Source organism: Gymnodraco acuticeps, unplaced genomic scaffold (assembly GCF_902827175.1).
Source record: "Gymnodraco acuticeps unplaced genomic scaffold, fGymAcu1.1, whole genome shotgun sequence".
Lineage (NCBI taxonomy): Eukaryota > Metazoa > Chordata > Actinopteri > Perciformes > Bathydraconidae > Gymnodraco > Gymnodraco acuticeps.
This window is the reverse complement of record NW_022991588.1, coordinates 110,634-132,190: the sequence shown is the minus strand read 5'-3', so window position 1 is coordinate 132,190 and position 21,557 is coordinate 110,634. Positions and strand designations below refer to the sequence as shown.

At 39.9% G+C, this 21,557-nt stretch overlaps 2 protein-coding genes and 2 non-coding genes across 8 annotated transcripts; 3 read left to right on the top strand and 1 right to left on the bottom strand.

Moving 5' to 3' along the window:
- The first annotated feature begins 3,083 nt into the window (after positions 1–3,083).
- Positions 3,084–14,712, top strand: dyrk1ab (dual-specificity tyrosine-(Y)-phosphorylation regulated kinase 1A, b). 5 transcript variants are annotated; one of them, XM_034197857.1, is made up of 12 exons: positions 3,084–3,919; positions 5,752–5,821; positions 7,451–7,647; positions 7,920–8,012; positions 8,123–8,311; positions 8,525–8,672; positions 8,772–9,058; positions 9,179–9,325; positions 9,692–9,832; positions 9,970–10,273; positions 10,548–10,672; positions 11,055–11,642. In XM_034197857.1, the coding sequence occupies exons 2-12, from the start codon at positions 5,812–5,814 to the stop codon at positions 11,640–11,642; spliced, it is 2,229 nt and encodes a 742-aa protein (XP_034053748.1). In that variant the 5' UTR covers positions 3,084–3,919; positions 5,752–5,811. The 5 variants fall into 5 exon arrangements, with proteins under 5 accessions (XP_034053748.1, XP_034053751.1, XP_034053749.1 ...); XM_034197858.1 differs by lacking the exon at positions 3,084–3,919 and adding an exon at positions 4,513–4,772; XM_034197860.1 differs by lacking the exon at positions 5,752–5,821.
- Positions 14,713–14,945: 233 nt separating this feature from the next.
- On the top strand, positions 14,946–15,017 carry trnap-cgg. Its single transcript has one exon. It is a non-coding gene; the product is annotated as a tRNA-Pro (tRNA).
- Positions 15,018–15,249: 232 nt separating this feature from the next.
- trnap-agg lies at positions 15,250–15,321 on the bottom strand. Its single transcript has one exon. It is a non-coding gene; the product is annotated as a tRNA-Pro (tRNA).
- A 509-nt stretch (positions 15,322–15,830) lies between these two features.
- On the top strand, positions 15,831–21,501 carry thap12b (THAP domain containing 12b). Its single transcript, XM_034197910.1, has 5 exons — positions 15,831–16,159; positions 16,788–16,908; positions 17,009–17,116; positions 18,522–18,558; positions 18,671–21,501. The coding sequence occupies exons 1-5, from the start codon at positions 16,071–16,073 to the stop codon at positions 20,638–20,640; spliced, it is 2,325 nt and encodes a 774-aa protein (XP_034053801.1). The 5' UTR covers positions 15,831–16,070; the 3' UTR covers positions 20,641–21,501.
- Positions 21,502–21,557: the final 56 nt, after the last annotated feature.

The window sequence follows — 21,557 nt, the reverse complement described above, 5'->3', positions numbered from 1 at the left end:
TGTATAGGGTTGTTATACGAACACATAGAGGTCAGGGATTCACCACTAAAGCATGTTCTTGTGCCATGATATTGTTAACAGGGTTATCATTACAGTGTCACAAAGTTTTAAAGATCTGGCAGAAATATGAAGTAGCTGGGTTACAAAAAGAATAGGGGAAATTGTACATGTCTTCTACACTGATTCACAGGTAGACGAAAACCGGCGTTGACTGTAACACTTTAAAGGAAACACAGAGAATATAAAAATATATCCAATACATTTGTGAAAACAATATAAACTGATGCAATTGCTAATATATAGGTACTCTGTACCTCTTAATGGATTTCACACAATATTTGAATTTCTGTAGCAGCATTTAAATAATTTCTGACAAGCGTTTGTTAATAGAGAAGATGACCATAAAATAATCCGAACAATATGGTTTATGTTTAAGTGGGAATATTTCAAGAATGAAAACACTGTCTCATTTACTACTATTACTAGTATTACATGATCTTGAAACACAATAATCATTAAATGATAAATGTATGATCATGTCACAGTTAAACGTATTACACCCATGACCACTGTGGCCTTTAAGAAGTATGTCCTCGGTTGGTCTAACGAAACAAAAAGGATGCATGTCAACATAGATTTAATTGACCAAATTTCTTAGGAATGATGACTATGCAAAGACTTAAATAAAACTCTGGTGTGACCATGTCAGAGAAGACAAATGTAGTGAGGCCCAATAGAGCACTTTTTTTTTCTTTATGACTGTCCTTTATCTAACAAGCAAACATTGTGATGCACTATTGTGTGTTATTCGTTGTATAACTTTGTATTATCTCTTTACTAAGTGTTATTGTGCTGTCTTTGTTTCAATTATCAAGGGACTATGACTCTCAGGTTAATGCTAAAAAGCGTTACTGTGCATCACATTTTTATATATGGGTTTTAAACTGTGCATGGTCCCCTAAAAAAAATCATTTTATGTAAAAAATAACACAAACCGATTCGACTTGATGAAAGCCTACACAACCTTTTTTTCAATTTAGACATAGCTAAACTGTTCAAGACCTAACTTTACACCCTGATCTGCATATTATGTGTATACTGAATGATTTACCTGCCCATTTTTTTGTTGTCCAAATCCATTCCATCATTTGTTAATACTCTGCCATCCTAATCAGCCTATATTTTTGTCCTATATAACTTTGTTGCAATGTTGGAAGAGCTTGGGTCTTAAGATTTTCATTTAAATTTCTACATTGTAACTATATAACAATAAAGCCTTTGAATCTTGACTCTTGAAATTGCAGATATAGGGTGTTTCAGAAACGTGTGTAAACTGCATATATTGTTTTTCTTTTTGTAAGCTTTGGACATTGGGATGGTTTGGTCATTTATCTTGAAAAACATATTTTCCTTTGCTCTATGTGTCACTGTGGTGACTGCTGGGTTTTATGTGTTGTGATTGCATGGGATGCAGATCTGTTGTGGGCAGAAACTAACAACTAATGGTCAACACTTTACTGTTAACACTCACTCAAAGACACTCTACATTAGATATAATTTGCCTAGTGTTGGGCCAGCAAGTAAAACTAATCAGACAAACTGGATAATAATGACATAGAAGTGAGTATAAAAACAGTTTGCAGAAGCAGTGTATTTGGCAACGTAGGAGTATAAAGAAGTGCATCAATGCAAGAGTGTATACTGTATACTCCAAAGTGTGTGCTTTAGTTGTGATTTGATACACTTTTAGTATTGTTTTTTTGTATTTTAAATGGCACTGTAAGTCTTATGGAATTGAAAGAGAAATTGTCATGTTTTGGTGAAATATTCCTTGCAGCTAATGTCTTGGCTCAGAAAAAGGTATGATTAACTTGATGACTTAAATGAGTAGCATAAATTATATTTTTATACATTTTATCTAAATTATTTTCTCTGTTTGACAGTGTCCACAATCAGCAGAAAACGTATGTGGGGTGAAAAAGTCATTTTGTCGCCCCCCCCGCTTTGAGGGTAACTAATTAGCAAAAGATGGCTTGCAACTGATTGAAGAAGCATTCAAGTGCAAGACAAATATACATTTTTTTGTTGATATTTTTACAAAATTAAACCCAGAGCTGTTTCAGTGATATGTACCTTGATGATAACAAAAAAGAGATCTCCCTGGGCTTTACTTTGCACCCAACCAGCAGATGTCATAAGTTGACACATTCACAAATATCCAGCAGGTGACCTGAACCTTTTGTGCCTTGAGGACACATACTATAATAATTGATGTATGCAGTAGTTAAATGTCTAACAGTTTTAGATGGGAAAGCATCAGAGTTTATATTAAGAATACATGTTGACTGAGTTATATTATAGAAAACCTGCCCTAGTAAATCTTGTTTTTTTTATTTTTACTGCTTAGAATTAAAGTGTAGGCAACATAGGCCTATTTCTTATGCAGTCTTATGTGGGGTTTATTTTATTTATCTTTCATCCTAATGCATCCTAAGACTCATTATGTTAAAAGGGGCTTCTGGATAACTGTCCCTTTAATCAAAACAATACTGTAAGCTTAGAAACTAAAATGGGATAAACATTGATTAAAAGTTCATACTTCAGATAACATCTCCCAAAGTTACTTTGATGAAGGTACAATCCTCCGTATTTTGTTGCTATTCTTCCAGCAGGTAAACACTGGGTTTTGTAAACTAAAAAGTATAATATAAGACATATAGTAGCCTACATTAAACTTATCTGAGTCTATAAAAAAGTATTATTATTATAAATAATAGTTTTGGCTAAGCTATTCTTCAAAACACCAACGTTAAAAAAAAAAGGAGATAGGAAACACATACCAACTTGCTGTGATAGACGAAACTGGCAGCATAAGGCTACACATAAAAATAACGGATGTTTAAAATTGTAAAAATAAACGCATTTCTGCCGGACGGTAGCAACAGGCCAAACACGGTCGGCAGACAGACAGGGACACCACTGGAGTTATGTGTCCTGTAACTCTGGCCAGTTACATTTTATTCGTCATTGGTACATCCGGGTACTTTTTTTTTTTTGATTGACAGTTGCCATGGCAACAAGCTAGAGCATCGCCATTTTGTCAGGAGGGTTTTTTTCCCAGCTCAGTCTTTTCAAATGTTCTCCCTTCCCGCCGGAATAATGCTGTCAGTGGATATATATTTGACGTTTTTGGATATCGAAATGCGTCTAGTGGATCGGATTAAGAAGATCAAGAGGCCGACGTTTTAAATAGTTGAAACAATTAGGCGGCGCCGCACTAACTCAGTTGTCCGTGTCTCTGGTCCACCGGGCCGGTTCACTGCGCAGGTTTGGACCGCGCGCCATTTTGTGAAAATTTACACAAAATTCCTAACCAAAATTATCAGAGGACACGGTTTCTGTTTCATGTTTGAAACAAGCTGGATTCAACAGTATTGTCGTATCTATCGAAGTGGCCGTCGCTACATTTGCAAAGACAACGTAAAATCTGAATTTGACATAACGTTTGTTTAGCGGCAGCTATAATTGTTAGCTTCAGGCTAGCCAGAGAAGCTACAGCCAGCCAGGGCAGGTAGCTAATGTTAGCTGCGTTCATTTAGTCAACTAGCTAGCCAGTTCGCTAAGGTTAGCTAGTGAGTTATGCGAGCTAGTTAACGTTAGCATGTTGCTAGTCATCAGCTGATCGTAACGTTAGTCAAAGTTGCTTCGATCGCCGATGTTGTTCATCAACGCTTGGAATATGAAGACCCTAATAAATCTGGAAGGCGATTTTTTTTAAGAGTTGGCCGACCAGAGGACGGGAATTGGATTTAACGTTAACCTTACTCGCTAACCGTGCAGGGAGGGGAGAATCTCAAGCTGGATAAGTTTCCTCATCATACAGGTTATTGGACTTTAAATGAAGATCGTGCCATCAGAGGTGAGTAATACTAAAATACTATCTTTGACGTTACCATTCGTTTTCTTAAAATGTTACGTTTACGCCTTCGCAGTTTCATATTGTATGTAACGCGAATGGTTAACAATGATGGACGCGACAGTGAAGTTGAGAACGATAGCTTATGGTATGGCGGCTAGCTAACATTTTGTGGCGGTGCCGACTCCGCTGAAGCCAGCGTTCTCAACTGATTTCAGTCAGTAGGTCAACGGACTGATTTTTATTGTTAACAGGGATCTGTTTTCCAGCTTGTTGTAAGCCATAGGGTGCAGCGGATTGTATAGGTTTGGAAGAAGAGTCATACTGGCACGGTGTTAACGTTACAGCTAACGTTAACCCTGCAATATAAGACATTGTCATTGTACGACTTAAGCAAGTGTTTCCGTGTAAGCTAACAGTCCCATTTGAATTACTGACAAAACAATTTCTTATTGTAAAACGATGTGGTCTGCTTTGGGTTTTTGAGTTATACAGTACGGAAGCTCACCTAGCTATCCTGGCTAACGCCTGGTAGCTAATTCGGCTAACCTGGCTAATGGTTAACGTTGACTTGTTGACGAACCAGCTGAATGGGCCCCACAACCCGCTGGCTGCACAGCGTCACTAGCTAACGTTGGATTGGTGAGAGATATGCTTGCTTGTCCCGCAGTTTTCAGGGTAACGTTAACGACGACAACGTTAGCTAGTTAGACTGCTAACGGTAACGTGAGCCCGAATACGTTTACCATTTATTCGCGAAATTGGGTGCATACACGAACGATAGCAAGAGGGGACGCAATTTAACACTGAATATGCTTTCTAAATTCCAACCATGACGAGATCTACCCCATCATCTGTAAGTACATGGCTACTCGGGCACCGTCTTTATGCACTGACGTTAGGCTTTTAATTGTTTTGGATGGGTTACATTGGATTCAGTTTTGGCATGGATCTAGTCGATTGGGCGTGAGAAGATGACACATAGTCATGTTACAGAGGTCTTCGGCTATCACGTATGATATGATACGGCTAACAATAGCAAGCTAGTCGCCGTTATATTTACACCTAAATAGGCCCGTTGGTGCCGTGATGAGTAGAGCCAGGAAAGGAACTGTTCATATGTCAGTACTGAAAATGAAGAATAATCAAACGTTTAAGAGGGACTAAAGAGCTACAAGTGTGCTTGCTAAATGGCTTTTTCATCAAATACATCTTACATATTCGGGTTAGAGATTTTTGAATTGTCAAATGAAGCCCATAGGTATTTTATTCTGTCAGGTATTGTGTTTGTAAAATGGAGTCAAACCAAACTTTCCCAGTTTTTGTTAATTTGCACTATACGCCAACCTTTTGAACTGTACTATTTGGTTTTACAGTATTTTAAGTTGGACTACCTATTTGTAAGTACATTTGAGGTATTAAAAACACTTAAAATGAAAAGCTATGTTGACTATGGACATGTAGTCCCTATCCATATTAATCTCAATTTGTTTTGATAAGTATGTGTTTAATGTAGTGTGTGCCTTTTGTAAGTTAACTATTATTTTTGGTTAATAGTTTCTCAAAGAACTTTTAAGTATTTTGTGTATTCTAAAAAACACTTGCCTGGAAATGAACTGCTTTTGACTGTGTATCCACCAATAGCTTGCCTTTTATTGTACTTCAGCTTTATTAAAAACAAAAAACTAAGTGTATACACTTAACGTCACCTTTAGCACCCTATTAAAGTTGTGGGGTGTCCTCTGTTCTTAAGGGGTCCTCTGCCCTACTTCACAACAAGTTAAAAAAAACCTCTAAAGTTAATAATGATAATGGTCTGTTTCTATTCTTTGTAGTGGGTTGTGGTTTGCTGCTGGACTCTCCTCCCAGGATGATGTGAAATTTGACATGAGATAATGCATTCAGGTTAGCTGCTATATATTGAGCCTTTGATGTGAAATGATACAACTAAGACCTTTTTCTCTTTCTCTCACTTATTTGGCTGTTTTACATTTGACAACCAAACACACACCTTTCAGGACATTTTTTGTAGATAAAAGTCACAAAGCTATTTGTATTACAATTTATCAATGCAGTTTTTAAATATACATTTAATGATGTTTTTTTCATTTAAGAGTTTAAAGTGATTACAATTTAGTTGACGTAATTGTTTTCAGGCCTCAGCTTAACATGCAGGAAAATAGACTAGTCATCATGACAAGTCATTCTTATAATTTTAGTGCTTTAAGTTTGTTTTGTGCATAAAAAGATTCAAATGAATATGATTGTATTAGGCAAAATTAGTTTTACTTTAACCAAATAGCTTTGATCATCCTTGCAATGTGAGGTTTTATAAAATAAAATGTAACGTTTATAAAATAGATAAATGTTTTAAATATAATATGTATGTGTGTATATATATATATATGCCTACATTATTTATATATTTTTTTATATATATTGCATACATGTCTTGGTTTCTTAAAATACAGCCTTTGCCTGCACTCTATCATCTTACAGTTTCTCTTATTTCTGTCAGTGGATGTGTATTTTCTCCTTTCCAAAGCTGGGTCAGCTTTCTAATGCTCTCAGATGGAGTGCAGGTTTTGGGCTGTGCAGCTATTTTGCTGTCAGGCTCTTGTGTTGAAAGCAGCGTCTAAGTGTGCCAAAGTTCAATTTTATTTCTTGTTTATTTCTTGTTTTCTCATTGGAAAATGGGAGCAGCTCTGCCCTGGCAACAAAAGTAGGCTATTTGCATACTGCGTTGTGATTGGTCTGTGCATTGATGGGCTTGCCAAATCACGCTGTATCTCTGTGGTGATAGGCTATGCTAATTAGGTGCTGTTGCTGGGATTCTGAATAGTGGTTACTGTGTAGCACTGGTGAATTGTGTTGTCTGGTGAGAGATGCTGATAGCTGAACATGCTATTTGATAATTTTTTGATTCCTTCTGGCTTAAAATGAAGGATGATTCACTGTATAGAGTGGAGGTGCTTTCTTTTCACCCCTTTTCACTGTTAAACCTGCAGTTTTGCTCCTTTTTCTTCACAAAGGTTGATATCTTACTGCTATAATTTGTTTTATGGTTATCCTTTGATGCATTTTTGTGACTTAACATGTTTAACAAAAGACACAATGTATTAATCTGACATTTTTCTCAACAATGAATTATTTTTTAATTGTTCTAAAATATTTTATGATCATTTGTCTGTGCTACATTGTCAAATTGATCATTTTCAATGTACAGGATAATATTACAAATGCATTATTTGCATTTTGCATATATTTTTATTTCCCAAATAGAAATTAAGACGTTATTGTATTAGGACATTCATACTGGATACTTGCAAAAAATGCTGAATAATATTTAATCTGTTCAATATAAAGCATATATTTTAATCTGTTTGATTTTTGGGCCATATCTCTTTTTTGGATGAGGAAAACTGCTGTTTTACATCAATATTATTACCATTTCTACTCCTTTTGTGTGTTTTGTTACATGTAATGTTGAATTATGGTTTATATGCAACTGATAGCAGTGTTCATTTCTTTTAGGAGGAGAGACTTCAGCATGCAAACCTTCGTCCGTCCGGCTTGCGCCCTCTTTTTCTTTACACACTGCTGGTCTTCAGATGGCTGCTCCAATGCCCCATACGCACCAGCAGTACAGTGACCGCCACCAGCCAAGCACTGACCAATCTGTTACGGTCTTACCGTACAGCGACCAGACACCACAGCTCACTGCCAATCAGGTACACTAACTCTGCCCCTACCTCCGCTCTTACATTTCCTATAATCTGAATTTTACATTACAAAAATGGCAATAGGCCTACTTAATGTGATTTGAAAGACTACTTCTCTTTCTGCTACTGTCACCAGGCAGAGTAGCTGCTTACACATATTCTTTCAGTCTAGCCATTAAGTATTGTGTAAACTGTATTCAAGGCCTTTTAATGCAATGACAAAGCAAAAGTACTGTGCAAACTGTTTGTTTATGAAATGTTGTGACTTTTTGATACTACAGAGGCACATGCCCCAGTGCTTTCGTGACCCAACTGCAGCTCCCCTGAGGAAGCTCTCCATTGACCTTATCAAAACATACAAACACATCAATGAGGTTTGTTTTCATTCTCAATACATGCATTTATCTTTTAATATTTCAAGGAAGAAAAAACATATATTTTTAATAATGTAAAATTCTTCAAGTGTGATTTGTATTATTTATAGGTGTATTATGCAAAAAAGAAGCGGCGGCACCAACAGGGTCAGGGTGAAGACTCCAGTCACAAAAAAGAGAGGAAAGTCTTCAATGATGGCTATGACGATGATAACTATGACTACATCGTCAAGAATGGGGAGAAGTGGATGGACCGCTATGAGATTGATTCCTTGATAGGAAAAGGATCATTTGGACAGGTGCTTAACTTTTATTATAATCTCACACACACTTTATTTGAATACATGTGAAACGAAGAATTGTTTTGAAATTGGAGAAACAGGTGATTTAATTTAACTCTGCATAACTTTGATGACACTTCCTGAGGATTTTGCAGTTCAAATATTTATTATCAATCGAGCCGTTCTGATTTAACTTTGCAATATTAACATTTCTTTTCCTGGCCTCTTTAGGTTGTGAAAGCGTATGACCGTGCTGAGCAGGAATGGGTCGCCATTAAGATCATTAAGAACAAGAAAGCTTTCCTCAATCAAGCCCAGATTGAAGTGCGCCTCCTAGAGCTCATGAACAAACATGATACCGAGATGAAATACTACATCGGTAATTCATTCTTGAAATTTGCCTATGATCTGACAAGATATATGAAAGAAATGAAATGTCCTATATTTGACTAACATTGTACTCTTTGTGTTTCTGCAGTTCACTTAAAGCGTCACTTCATGTTCCGGAACCACCTCTGCCTCGTGTTTGAGATGCTTTCATATAACCTGTACGACCTTCTCCGAAATACCAACTTCCGTGGTGTCTCACTCAACCTCACCCGGAAGTTTGCCCAGCAGCTATGCACGGCGCTGCTCTTCCTGGCCACGCCTGAGCTCAGCATCATCCACTGTGACCTGAAGCCTGAAAACATCCTCCTCTGTAACCCCAAGAGGAGTGCCATCAAAATAGTGGACTTTGGCAGCTCATGCCAACTGGGACAAAGGGTATTTAGCTGCAGTTTTCCTAATTTGCAATAAATGAATTTATGCAAAAATGTCCTTTTCTTATAGTTCAGATGTTAATGGTAAACAAGGAGACTGACTGTTTATGCTTTCTTCCTGTAGATATACCAATATATCCAGAGTCGCTTCTACCGTTCCCCAGAGGTGCTGCTGGGAATGCCCTACGACCTGGCCATTGACATGTGGTCCTTGGGCTGCATCTTGGTAGAGATGCACACTGGAGAACCTCTCTTCAGCGGAGCCAATGAGGTATGAGCCCTGCTTGTACTATATTAGTCTTTAATATAACTGAGAATGGCAACGGTTCATTGTCTTTGAGTTTTGTCTTACTTACAAGTGTGTGTATATGGCAAATATGTTGTATAGGCCTTAAGATCCATACGTGGTGTTCACTAACCTAAAACGTATCACGCTCACACTACGTTTTCAAGCCATAATGTAAATGGTTGTTTCCAGTCATTGTGGCCACATGCCTTAGCCCACAGTTTTAAACGTTAGGTCAACTCAAGCTCAGATGACATTTGACTTTACATTTAATGGTGATAAAAATGTATTCAATGTCTTTTTAATTTGATTGAAATATAATTATAACTTGATTTATAACTTGTTCCCCAGGTGGACCAGATGAACAAAATAGTTGAGGTTCTTGGTATCCCACCTAATCACATAATGGACCTAGCCCCAAAAGCCAGGAAGTTCTTTGAGAAGCTTTCGGATGGTACATGGAGTGTTAAGAAGACCAAAGATGGCAAAAGGGTAAGCTTGATTTGGTTTGCTTCAGTTAGACTGACTAAAAGTTGTATTTTGTGATTACAGTGGAATGTAACGTACTGTGTGAAGAGAAGTCATGGCAAAGTAAATCTCTTAATCTTTGTGTACTCTGCCTTAAACAGTATAAGCCTCCAGCCTCGCGGAAGCTCCACTCCATCCTGGGTGTGGAGACAGGGGGTCCAGGTGGCCGGCGGGCGGGGGAGTCTGGCCACGCTGTTGCTGACTACTTGAAGTTCAAGGACCTGATCCTCCGGATGTTGGACTATGACCCCAAGAGCCGCATCCAGCCCTACTATGCTCTGCAGCACAGCTTCTTCAAGAAGACTGCGGACGAGGGGACCAATACGAGCAGCAGCGTGTCTACGAGCCCCGCATTAGAGCAGTCCCAGTCTTCAGGAACCACCTCCAGCACCTCCTCTAGCTCCGGTAACATGAACACTCAGTCTCTCCACTCTCCCTCATTTACAGTTCTGTATCACATTTATTTGTCAGTTGTTCTAAGTTCACATGCACTTCACCAAAATTATCTATTTGGTAAGGAGGATTGGTTTTGTGGAACTTAGCATCTACATTATGAATTGTAGCATGTAAGAACGCCATTGAAACTATTCCAATATGTTTGTGATATTGGGCTACAGAAATAAACTTTGATATGTTGTTGAGGCGTCATTTGTGACTCTCCTTTTGTTTGAACCCCTAGGAGGATCCTCTGGGACAAGTACCAGTGGCAGAGCCAGGTCAGACCCTACCCATCACCACTTGCACAGTGGAGGACACTTCGGCACGGCTTTGCCTGCCATCGATGGTGACAGCCTCTGCCCGCAGGTCAGTAAGATATCAGAACAATATGGAAATACAATTTGATTGGAGTTATTGTGATGTTTTGTTCTATCAGTATCTTTGTATATCTTTGCTCATTCAGCATGTACCAGAGGCCAGCCTGCTTATTTTAAGCTGTTTAGTAAAGATCTTTCAGAACAGATCAGAAAAAGGTTACATTTGACCATTGAAAGTATTTTTTCATGTAGCTTGGTATCAAAACAAGACTGGATAAACGTCAAAATCAATCATTATTATTATTTGGGGAAAGAATGCTATGTATGCTGTATTGGCAATTATATCCACTCTGTTTAGTCTTTTTTGCAAATGCTTAAGACCTCTGGCCGTATTCCACCACTGACTCTTGTTCTTTGTTTGACATTGACAGGCAAGACAGCCTTACCCACCCCCACTTGTGTGGGGAGGTGGTGTTGGAGCAGAGTCCGCCACTGGAGAGACCCACCCAGTCCAGGAGACCACCTTCCACGTTCCCCCTCAGCACCCTAAGGCCCTGCATCCCCACTCACATACTCATCACCACCACGGGCCGATGATGGCTACACGCCCACGCCCACGCCACTACACCTCCCCGACACACAGCTCCTCGACACAGGACTCCATGGAGGTGGTTCATGGCCATCTGTCCATGACCTCTCTGTCTTCCTCTGCCTCCTCTTCCTCTACATCGTCCTCTTCCACTGGAAACCATGGCAACCAGGCCTACCAGCTCCGCCATTTGCCTGTCGGAGCTCTTGACTTTAGTCAGAATGGTGGGCTGAGCATGGGGCTAGGTGCCTTCTCGAACCCACGGCAGGAGACTGGCATGGCCGCGCACCCTGCATTCTCCATGGGCACGAACACAGGGCCTGCCCACTACCTAGCGGAAGGCCACCTGGGCATGAGGCAGGGCATGGACCGGGAGGAGTCTCCAATGACTGGAGTGTGTGTGCAGCAGAGTTCTATGGCCAGCTCGTGACTGCACTGACATTTGGCTGTGTGTTCCCCCCTGTGCGTCATTTTTAAGGTGGTGTTTTTTACTACAAGGTGTGTTGAGAACAAAAGCTGCTCACGTCAGAAGGGAGATATCACTGAACCGCTACTACAGAGAAAAACCTTTTGTTAAAAAGTATATATGTAATTTTCATCAGTCTTTCTTTTGCAATCATTAGGCACAAAATAATACCGCGGAATAACCATAGTGAGATTGAGACATCCATCTTACCATTTCACCAGTTTCATGTAACCACCAAGTAATCACCATATGGTATTATGTGGCAAAATCTTCTAAGGAGCATTTCAGAGCAAAGTTTGATGCTGTTTTGCAGGTAGCTGTTGGTGATGAAATGCTTGGCGTCCTCTTTCGGTTCAAACCGTGGGCTGCCTGACATTACTGTTCCACTGGTTCTTTATTATTTTGCCCTTTTTAAGTGAAATTTCTCGTAAAAAGCTGCTTGTAAATCCTGTAGCTTGACAATGAGGGGAAGTGTTTGCGGTGATATTTCTTGTTGGTCGGTATTGTGTAACTCTGTCAAAGGGGAGCACATAGCAGTGGAGTCCCTAAAGCGTGTGCTGGCCGGGCGGAGAGGAGACCTTGCAGGTGGATACTGACACCGACTGGGTCAAAGGAGAGGGAGGCACCACCCTTCAGGCCTAGAGGCCCCGTTGTCCTGCAAGCTGCACCCTGGCCCGGCACAGATGAGAGCAGCGACGGGCGCAGGAGACGCAAGGATCCAGCCCGGGAAAGGAAGACAGTCAGTGGCTGGTTCTAGATAACCCTTTGGCCTTATGACTCATGGACTTGGAATGGGATGGAGCTGGACATTATCATTTGAATTAAGATGGCTTTTCTCTATTTTTCTCTCTAGACAGCCCTTAATTCTTTAAGGAAATTAAAACAACTTTAGAAAAGGTAAATAAGAATGGTAATTTGAGGCCTTTCTCGACAAAGATTTCTTCTTCAGCAGGGCCCCACATAACAGGGTCTTATTGTACACAACAACCTCCTAAACATTACTTCCTTGAAAATCTTATTCACTGGTTAAGGATTTTGCAGTGGAAAGAACTATCTATTCCAGAGTCTACCCTTTTATGTTTTGTTATTTTTCCCTTTTGCATGTAGTTCCTCATCAGAACCACCTGCACAAGTCTCTCCATCCAAAACATGGAAACTGAAGAAAAAAAACGAGTTAAGTGACTGCCTTTTTTCTCCTCAAATTATGCTGTGAATTTTACAAGAATTTATTTTCCCTTTGGATATGTTTTTATACCAAAGCAGTTGTTTTATAGCATATAGGTGTCTGTAACCAATAATGTAGCAGTTCACCACTTTGACGCAAAGTTTATCAAGATCTTATTTTAACGTCAATACAAACAGCTGCAATATATTACTTTTAGCAAAACTGGAGACCGTTGTTGAGACCGTTGGCTATTGTGTATTCTGGCCAGATTTGTTTGCAACGTTTTACCAAAACTGTTTCCATATTAATTGGTAGATTATTTTGGGAGTCTTTTAAAACTTTGGTATGTTAGAGAATTTGGTAGTTACTCTGCAGGCTCCGGAGTAGCAAGATAGAAGCTGATGGTTTAAAAAAAAAAAAGAAAAAAAAAAGGAGACTAATGCGTTCTATTTCTGTGTCGTCGTTTTTCTTTTTGCCCCCATCATACTATTTCAAAGGGTTTTGCTGCCTTTCATACATCATTTGGTCAACTTGGCTAGTTTCTGCCGTGAAAGCAAGACTTAATGTCATTGTCTTGGCAGGGTAAAGATAATTGTGGCAAATCAGTTTGTGATGAATGCTATTTTTCTGATTTGGTAGGGCAGATCCCCCATGATTGTTGTCCTATTAAAAAGGAAAGGGTGTCCGTCAGCCCACAACCACATGCTTTGCCTAGGCAGACATGCATGTCCTCAACATAAGTCAATAACCAGATTTTTTTTTTTTATATCAGGGATTTTGAAGTGCTTTCTTTCTTCTGTTGCTCATTTTACCAGCTTTGAAATTCGACAGAAAAACCTGCCCACAGCCACCTTTCAAAAATAAGGGCAGGCCACAGGTCATGCTCTTGCCATTTTTAAAGGAGAAACCATCATAAGAGATCATGCTTGGTATTTCCACAAACACAAATGTAAAGCTACCTATAATGAGATTGGGGTTTTATCTGGATGTCAAGGTTAATTGCAAATTTGCAATCATTTTTCATACCCCGCAGAATTTGAGACATTTAGAAATGGCCAGTGGTTTTATTACTGGCACTCATACTGGTACTAAACATTCCAAAAATAAAGACTGAAAAAGAAAAAAAATTGACTGCAGTGACTCGTAAGTGTGCGCCTATTTCAGATCATGCTGATTGACCTCTTATTTAGAGCAGTTGTCATGAAATGCAGCCCCTTTTTAATAGTTGAAATAGAATTTATGTATATATTTATATTTTTTTAATAAAGGAAGTATAGAACTCACTACCTTGCTCCTGCTGGTATGTTGATTATGTTTGTCAATTTGGTGACCATTCAGTGGGCAGGAACTCCTGTTTTCTTAGTGGCAAAACCTTGCCTTTTGGCAAAGGTACTTGACTACATCAGGACAACACTATGAGGTAGGGTTTGAATCAAACAGGGAAAGCTAGATCTTCAAACCTTAATAATTTTCACAGGGTATATTGTAAGTGCATGTACATCACAAACCTTACTTTTTGGTTATATGAGAAGCACATGGTTGAAAAAATAAGGTTCCATCTTTCATAAGCCTGTTCAGTTTGTGGGTTATACACAAACACGTATACTTGTCGACATATCTGAACACCCAACAGAAGTTGAAATCCTCTTATTTAATTTGGATTTATCCTTTTCATTTTTAATTTCACATTTTTTCACTTTTTTTGTACATGCAACATGCACTATAGAATTGAACAGCATGGGGGAAAGGATAAGTCCATGTATCCACAGATTGTAAGATCTAGTCAAGACTTTGCTGTGTTTATGACAATGCCCTTTGTATTATATTAAGACAGTCTTATGTATGATATATAAAAAGAAGTTAATTGAATTGCTTTGTGTGTCTTTATTGTTCTCCATCTACATTAAGTCATTTTCAGAAAGAGCTCACTCTTCACCCCAGGTAACATAAAAACTCATCCAAAATTTTATATTTTTTATCATAGCCTTTGCAATAAATAAAATGCGTAGCAACATAAAAATGTATAAGCCTAAAATAGAAATGCGTGACCTTATTTATATGAGGCATTTTATAAGATCAGAAAGGCCTGTAATTGATGTTCTGGCTCGTTGGTCTAGGGGTATGATTCTCGCTTCGGGTGCGAGAGGTCCCGGGTTCAAATCCCGGACGAGCCCTTAGTTTTACTCAAAGGACGGAGGCTGTAGTTAACAAAATTGGTTAGTCGCAATTTACTCACGTGTAGTTCAGTGTAGTTTGATAAATCAAATAATGTAATAAAAAATATAATCCTAAATTCATTATACTTTATGCGATTATGGATTTGTTGAGCTATTCTGATACCGAATACTGACCGTATTGTCGATCGTGTCGATTGTAATGTGTTGCTCGGTTCCAGACTGAAAAGGAGGGCTCGTCCGGGATTTGAACCCGGGACCTCTCGCACCCTAAGCGAGAATCATACCCCTAGACCAACGAGCCAAATAACGGGGATTGGGTATCATTTTCAGTTACTAATTGTAGGATAAAGACGAACTACTGTTTACTAGTTTATCTAATAAACGGGTTTTCTCTTAACCGATTTGACTGCATTTAAGACAGCTAACTTAATGAGGAAGAATTAGTAAGTTATGGGATTTCATAGTTACCAATTGCAATTGGATTTAACGTTATGTTCTAAATATGGCTAGATATTTGTTTGAAACCCTAGGTCATATAACGAGCTAACGGGTAAGGTAGCTACAATCTTCTTGGAAAACCTCATCTATCGTTAATATATTAAGCACAAAGACAATCTACAATTTAAGCAGGCTAACTCTTGTCATCCAGTGGGAGAGCCAGTGGGGGGCAGCAGCAGTAAACCTTGGAAAGCTGCTGTCAGTATATTTAAGGGTGAAGAAGAAATATTTTATGTATTTTAATTGGTCATTAGAAATGAACAGCGTACTGTCAGCAACCAATAGTTATACCTCAGAATGTGTGTACGTCCAATCAGGAACCTGGTAGGCGGGACGTCGTCCTGCAGAACGATCTACTCAAAATTCAACCGTTGTGATAGTGTTCACGAATCCACTCCACAAACTGTTTGATAGTTTGATGGAAACCCAAACGCACACTAGTTGAGGCGTTTTAAGTGTTCTGCTAGCCTGAGAAAAGGATATGGTTCCACACGATTAAGTAAAGGAAAGCGCTTAAGTTAGGTTAGCTAAGCTAACTACCTAGCTTGAAGCATGCCGAATTTTTGCGCGGCCCCAAACTGTACACGGAAGAGCACACAGTCAGATTTGGCATTTTTTCGTTTTCCACGGGACCCAGAAAGGTAGGAAGGAAATATTTTAGAGTCACCCGATTAAACAGACTGAAACCTCAATGTAATCCTTAACATGACTGCAAACTGTGATAATTCAGTGAGAGCTCAACGATCATAACATTTGCAAAGCTGGCAAACGAACTAACCAAAGCTTTACCTTATATACAGAGAGAAACGTTTTTCATGTTGGGTCTAGGCTTGTTATTCATTTTAAAAATACATATCTAAATATATTTTGCAGAGAGTGATGTTTGACTTAAATTAGGTGACACATCTATCTATGGGCGTTATATCTGACTTGTTTTTGTTGAATGGCCAGGTCTACTTTAGTGCCGTGGTAGAGAAAGTGTGTCAGAAGTAAACATGTACTAATACCACACTATACAATTAAAACTCTTGTAAAAGTTCTGCAACAAAACATTTAGTATAATTAGACAAATGTAACTAAAAGTAAAAGAACACAATGCAGAAAAATATTCCCTGTCACTGTTAACTATTAAAATATTGTATTGCACATGCAATCATTGTATGGGAGCACATACTATGGATAATATAAGTTGTGTTTACAGACACAGCCACCTGTCTCAGAACAGATTTGTTTTGGATGTCTCATAAAGCTGCTATGTGTCTCCTTTAGATGCCGAATCTGGGTAGAGAACTGCCGCAGAGCAGATTTAGAGGCAAAAACGTCAGACCAGCTGAACAAGCACTACAGATTATGTGCCAAACACTTCGACCCTGCGATGGTGTGCAAAACCGTGAGTATCTCAAACAAGTCTAACATTTCTACTTATTTTCCCAAAAATGGGATTATCCCAATTGTATTTATTTATTTTTATAATTTGCATTGTCTTTCAGAGCCCCTACAGGACTGTATTGAAGGACACAGCCATTCCAACCATATTTGATCTGACAAGCCATCTAAAGAATCCTCATACCAGACATCGCAAGCGAATAAAAGAACTTGTAAGGAAAATATTTAATAGTTTCGCTGTTTTAAATTAACTTCTTAAGCATGATAGTTCACAAACCAGTGCATGACATTAAGGATTTTGGGAGATGGCCCTGTGGGCCATCTAAGCTAATTTACAGATGGCCCTGAGCCCAATGGAGATTGCCCTGAAAAATGCGCGCGGACTAAATGACGCACGAAGGGTTTGGGGGGCCTCCCCCTAGAACATTTAGATTGTTGCAGGTCTTAGATGCTGTCTGGTGCATTCTCTAGACAGAATTATAAGATGAACCACCACAATATTATATTGTACAATTTCAATTTTATTCTTCATTTCACTTGTTTGTTTGTTCTTGTTTGTGTTTGCTCGCTTGCATGCCCTGCATAGCTATAAGAAATACTTAAGTTGTTGATCAAGACACTTTCCATCTGATGAAGGCATGCCTTCCCAGATGTAAAAAAGTAGAAAACATTACATTCAGTTATAACTGCCAAAACAAACATTATTTACACTATTATGGCCCCTGTTAAAAATGTTTGTAATGTTATCTACTGTAAGTTGGTCGAACGAATGCCTCTTCATCCGGAAGCTGACCGAGCAGACCCGAGCAGCAGTCGAGAGGAGCCGAGCGCGTCCGCGAAGCACACAAAATGGCGACGTCAGAGTTCCCGTTAGCCGGCAAATCTAAATCTCTTCGGTCAAAATGTCCGGTCAAAATAATTTCCCTTTAGAGCAATACCGCTTCAGTTGCGCCACTTATGTGACAGACAATAAGAGTATGTGACAGACAAGAATAGTCAATTCTAATGTCTAACACTTAACGTGGAGAAAGAGATGTCCTGTATGGGTTGATTGTGCGTTGATCTGTTGGTAATGCCTCGGGGTTCCGGTGGGCATGTAAACAAATGCATAATGCTGCGCTATACTTTGTGGCCTCACCCAGTTGCATAGCGACACTTATTGTTTAGGTGTCTTTTAATAAGCAGGTAGTCATATCATTAGCTAGAACTAGCTGGATCTGATCGATATGGACATAAACGCGAGTGAAGTCTAATCTGACGGGAGAGAGAGATCAGCTGCTGCTGACGAGTCGACACGCAGCTCTGCATGATCACATGCAGCGGTGAGCGGACAAAACACACACTTCAGGTTAGAATATCACACATAGCTATTTTAATGACCTCTCAAACTACCTAAACTAGTTATAGATATGTTTAGTTTTACTGTCGGGTCACTCATTACTGATCCGCGAGCTGCATGATACTGACATAATAGATTGCCCGATCGGGCAACCAGCAGGTGAGGCTTCATTGCCCGAGCTAAATACTAGATGGCCCCGGGCCATCGGGCAGTCGTTAATGTCGAGCCCTGCAAACTGTTGTCTGTTTTTTGTAAATGACCTGAGTTTTTCATTTTAGACTGAAGAAGATTTAAGGAAGATTAAAGAAAGGAGATGTAAGTAAATAGGAAATATATTTTGTGGTCATTAAGGAAAAATAATGTTTATTTTATTATTATTTACTGAAAATGATCACTGTTTACATTTTGTCTGTTTGTCTTTCCCCAGTGGCATCTTCTATTGAGCAGCTTGCTTCCAAAAAAGATGGAGCTGTTGAGGACAGCTCAAGCACCAATGAGGATGAACCTCAACTCTCCACAGAGGAGAAGGAGTTTCGTGACCACCTGCGGTCCTTGTTTGAGGTTGTGGTTATGTTAGGAAAACAAAGCATCCCAATAGTAGCTTGCAAGGTATCTGAAGCCGGACACATGTCCAGCAACCTCCAGGCCCTTGTAGATTACCGCATGAACGCTGGAGATGAAGCTCTGAAGAAGCGATTTCAGGCAACAGCTGTGAACACTGAATACCTCTCTGCAACCCAGCAGAGCCAGCTGTTGGACGTCTGTGAAAACACAGTGAGAGAGGAGATGCTGATGGAGGTGAGAGAGAGCCGCTTCTTCTCCTTGGTGACGGGTGACCTTGTGGACTTTGCCAACGAGAAACACCTGCCTCTGTTTCTACGCTACGTGAACCAGCAAAATGTCCTTCGTGAGGAGTTTTTGGACTTTATGTCATTTGATGGTGATGAGAATGCACTGGTAGAGAGGCTGGAGGCCCAGCTGACTGACCGCTGGGGGCTCAGCATGGAGGAATGCCGAGGTCAGGCCCACAAGGCTACCGGGACCTCCACCACCAAGATGAAAGCTGTGGCAGTATTACTGATGCAGAAGTATCCCCTGGCGTTGCACATGCCTTGTTCTCATATGGCGCTGAACATCCACCTGGCCAACAGTCTGCCTTTTCCTAACGTCCAGGTGGTCATGGAGACTCTGAGGAGGGTCAAAGTTTTCCTTAGCACCCCGTTTGCCCAGGAAGAGCTTGAGAAAGCCATCTCTACTCACTACCAAAAACATGAAGAGAAAGGAAATACATTAAAACTAGCCTGTGGATCAGAATGGACAGAGAAGCACAGTGTCTTTGATGTGCTGCTAGACATGTTGCCCCCCCTGCTGCTGTGCATGGACAGCATTCGTGACAATGATGATGGAACATTTTCTGATGCTGTCACAGCAGACGCATATTCAATCACAGAAACCCTGTCTGACTTTGAAATCATCGTCACCATCATCATCTTAAAGAATGTTCTCACATTCACCAGAGCCTTCGGGAGGAATCTCCAAGGGGAAACACTTGATGTGTTTTTTGCTGCAAACAGTCTCACTGCAGTGCTGCATTCACTAAACGAGGTCAATGATAACATTGATGTCTACCACGAGTTCTGGTACGAGGAGGCTGTGAGTGTGGCCAATGTAATGGAGATTCCTGTGAATGTGCCGAGGCTGTTTCTTAGGAAACAGCGTGCAGCTGATGCGGGGGAAGTCCATGCAGAAGTGTATTTTAAGGAGTATGTGACCGTCCCCGTTATCCATGGCGTCATGCAGGAGTTGGAGGACATGTTCTCCGAGACCAACCTCAAAGCTCTGAAATGCCTGTCACTGGTCCCAGCCGTCATGGGCCAGATGAAGTTCAACACAACAGAGGAGAACTACGCAGAAGTTTACCGCACCGACCTCCCCAGCCCAGACACACTTCCTGCGGAGCTTCACTGCTGGAGGATCAAGTGGAAGCACAGGGGCAAAGAGGTGCGCTTGCCCACCACCATCCATGAAACCCTTCAGCTGCCAGATGTCAAGTTCTTCCCCAACGTAAACTCCTTCCTCAAGGTGCTTTCTGCCCTGCCAGCTTTGAAACTAGAGGACAATAAAAGTGACACAGCGAGTGATCGTCTGCAGGTTTACCTTGACAGCATGTCCAGTAAGCAGTGGAACAAAAGTCTGGCGATGCTAAATGTTAACACTCGTGTTAAACATGACTTGGATGTCATGGTAGACAAATATTGCAGACTCTATCCTGAGGATGATCCTGAAGCCGAGGCAGAGTCTGAGGAAGTGGCAGAGTCTGAGGCAGAGGCAGTGGCAGTGGCCGAGGCTGAGACAAAGTCTGAGGAAGTTGCAGAGGAAGACGCTGCGATGAAATGAAGCAGCAAAGAAGCCGAATTTGGACTAAAATGGATGGTACAAATATGCCGTCACACATCTTCTTTTGGTCGCTCATTTGTGCTAGGGTGTACGCACGCCCGGATGTCACTCTTAATGATTATAATGCAAATATTTTTGTGTTAATTAGTGTCATTTGCTTTTCAGTCCATGATCCCAGTAAAAAAAAAAAGTGTAGTATCAGTGTATGTGTTAAAAATAATGGTGTACAGCTAAATCTTGCATTGTCAATAAGTAAGTACATTTGGCATAAAGAAAATTTGGAAATAATTGAACATTATCTGAAGACTGAAGAAGAACGAAAATGCTACACCACAAAATGTCCAGAGTGAAGAGAACAATGTAAATATTCCAAGTTCTGATTCTTTGTCAGACTGTTGTTATTAGAATAGCCTCCTATGTAATGATGCTGTGATATAAAGTATCTTGCAGCTATTTTTTTTTCTACATCCTTTATTTTATCTGATACATTTGGTATATGAGTTTGCTCCACAAATTACCTGCCATGAATGGCTCACTTGTAACATTTCTTCAATGTGTCTACATGATGAAGGCAATTGGCCCTGTTCATCTACAGTACAGCACAAGAGGGAGTAGTTAGTTACACCAAAATAAGATGTAGGCCTGAATTCACGGCCAATGGGGAAAAAAGCATATACATGTGTGTACATATTTTTGGATTGTTACAAAGGCCAGTATGTGTATGTCATTTATGTTCATATCGAAACGGTGCCCTTTTGGATGCCACATGTTGGATGTTCAATAACTTGTCAGGTATCACATACTTTCACAATGTTATTTCTTCTGTTTGGTTTAATAAAATAATGTGTACATAATTCAAAATGAGTCAGCTTTGTGGCGAACTGTTTTTATTTGTATCTCTCTTAAATTGCATGTAA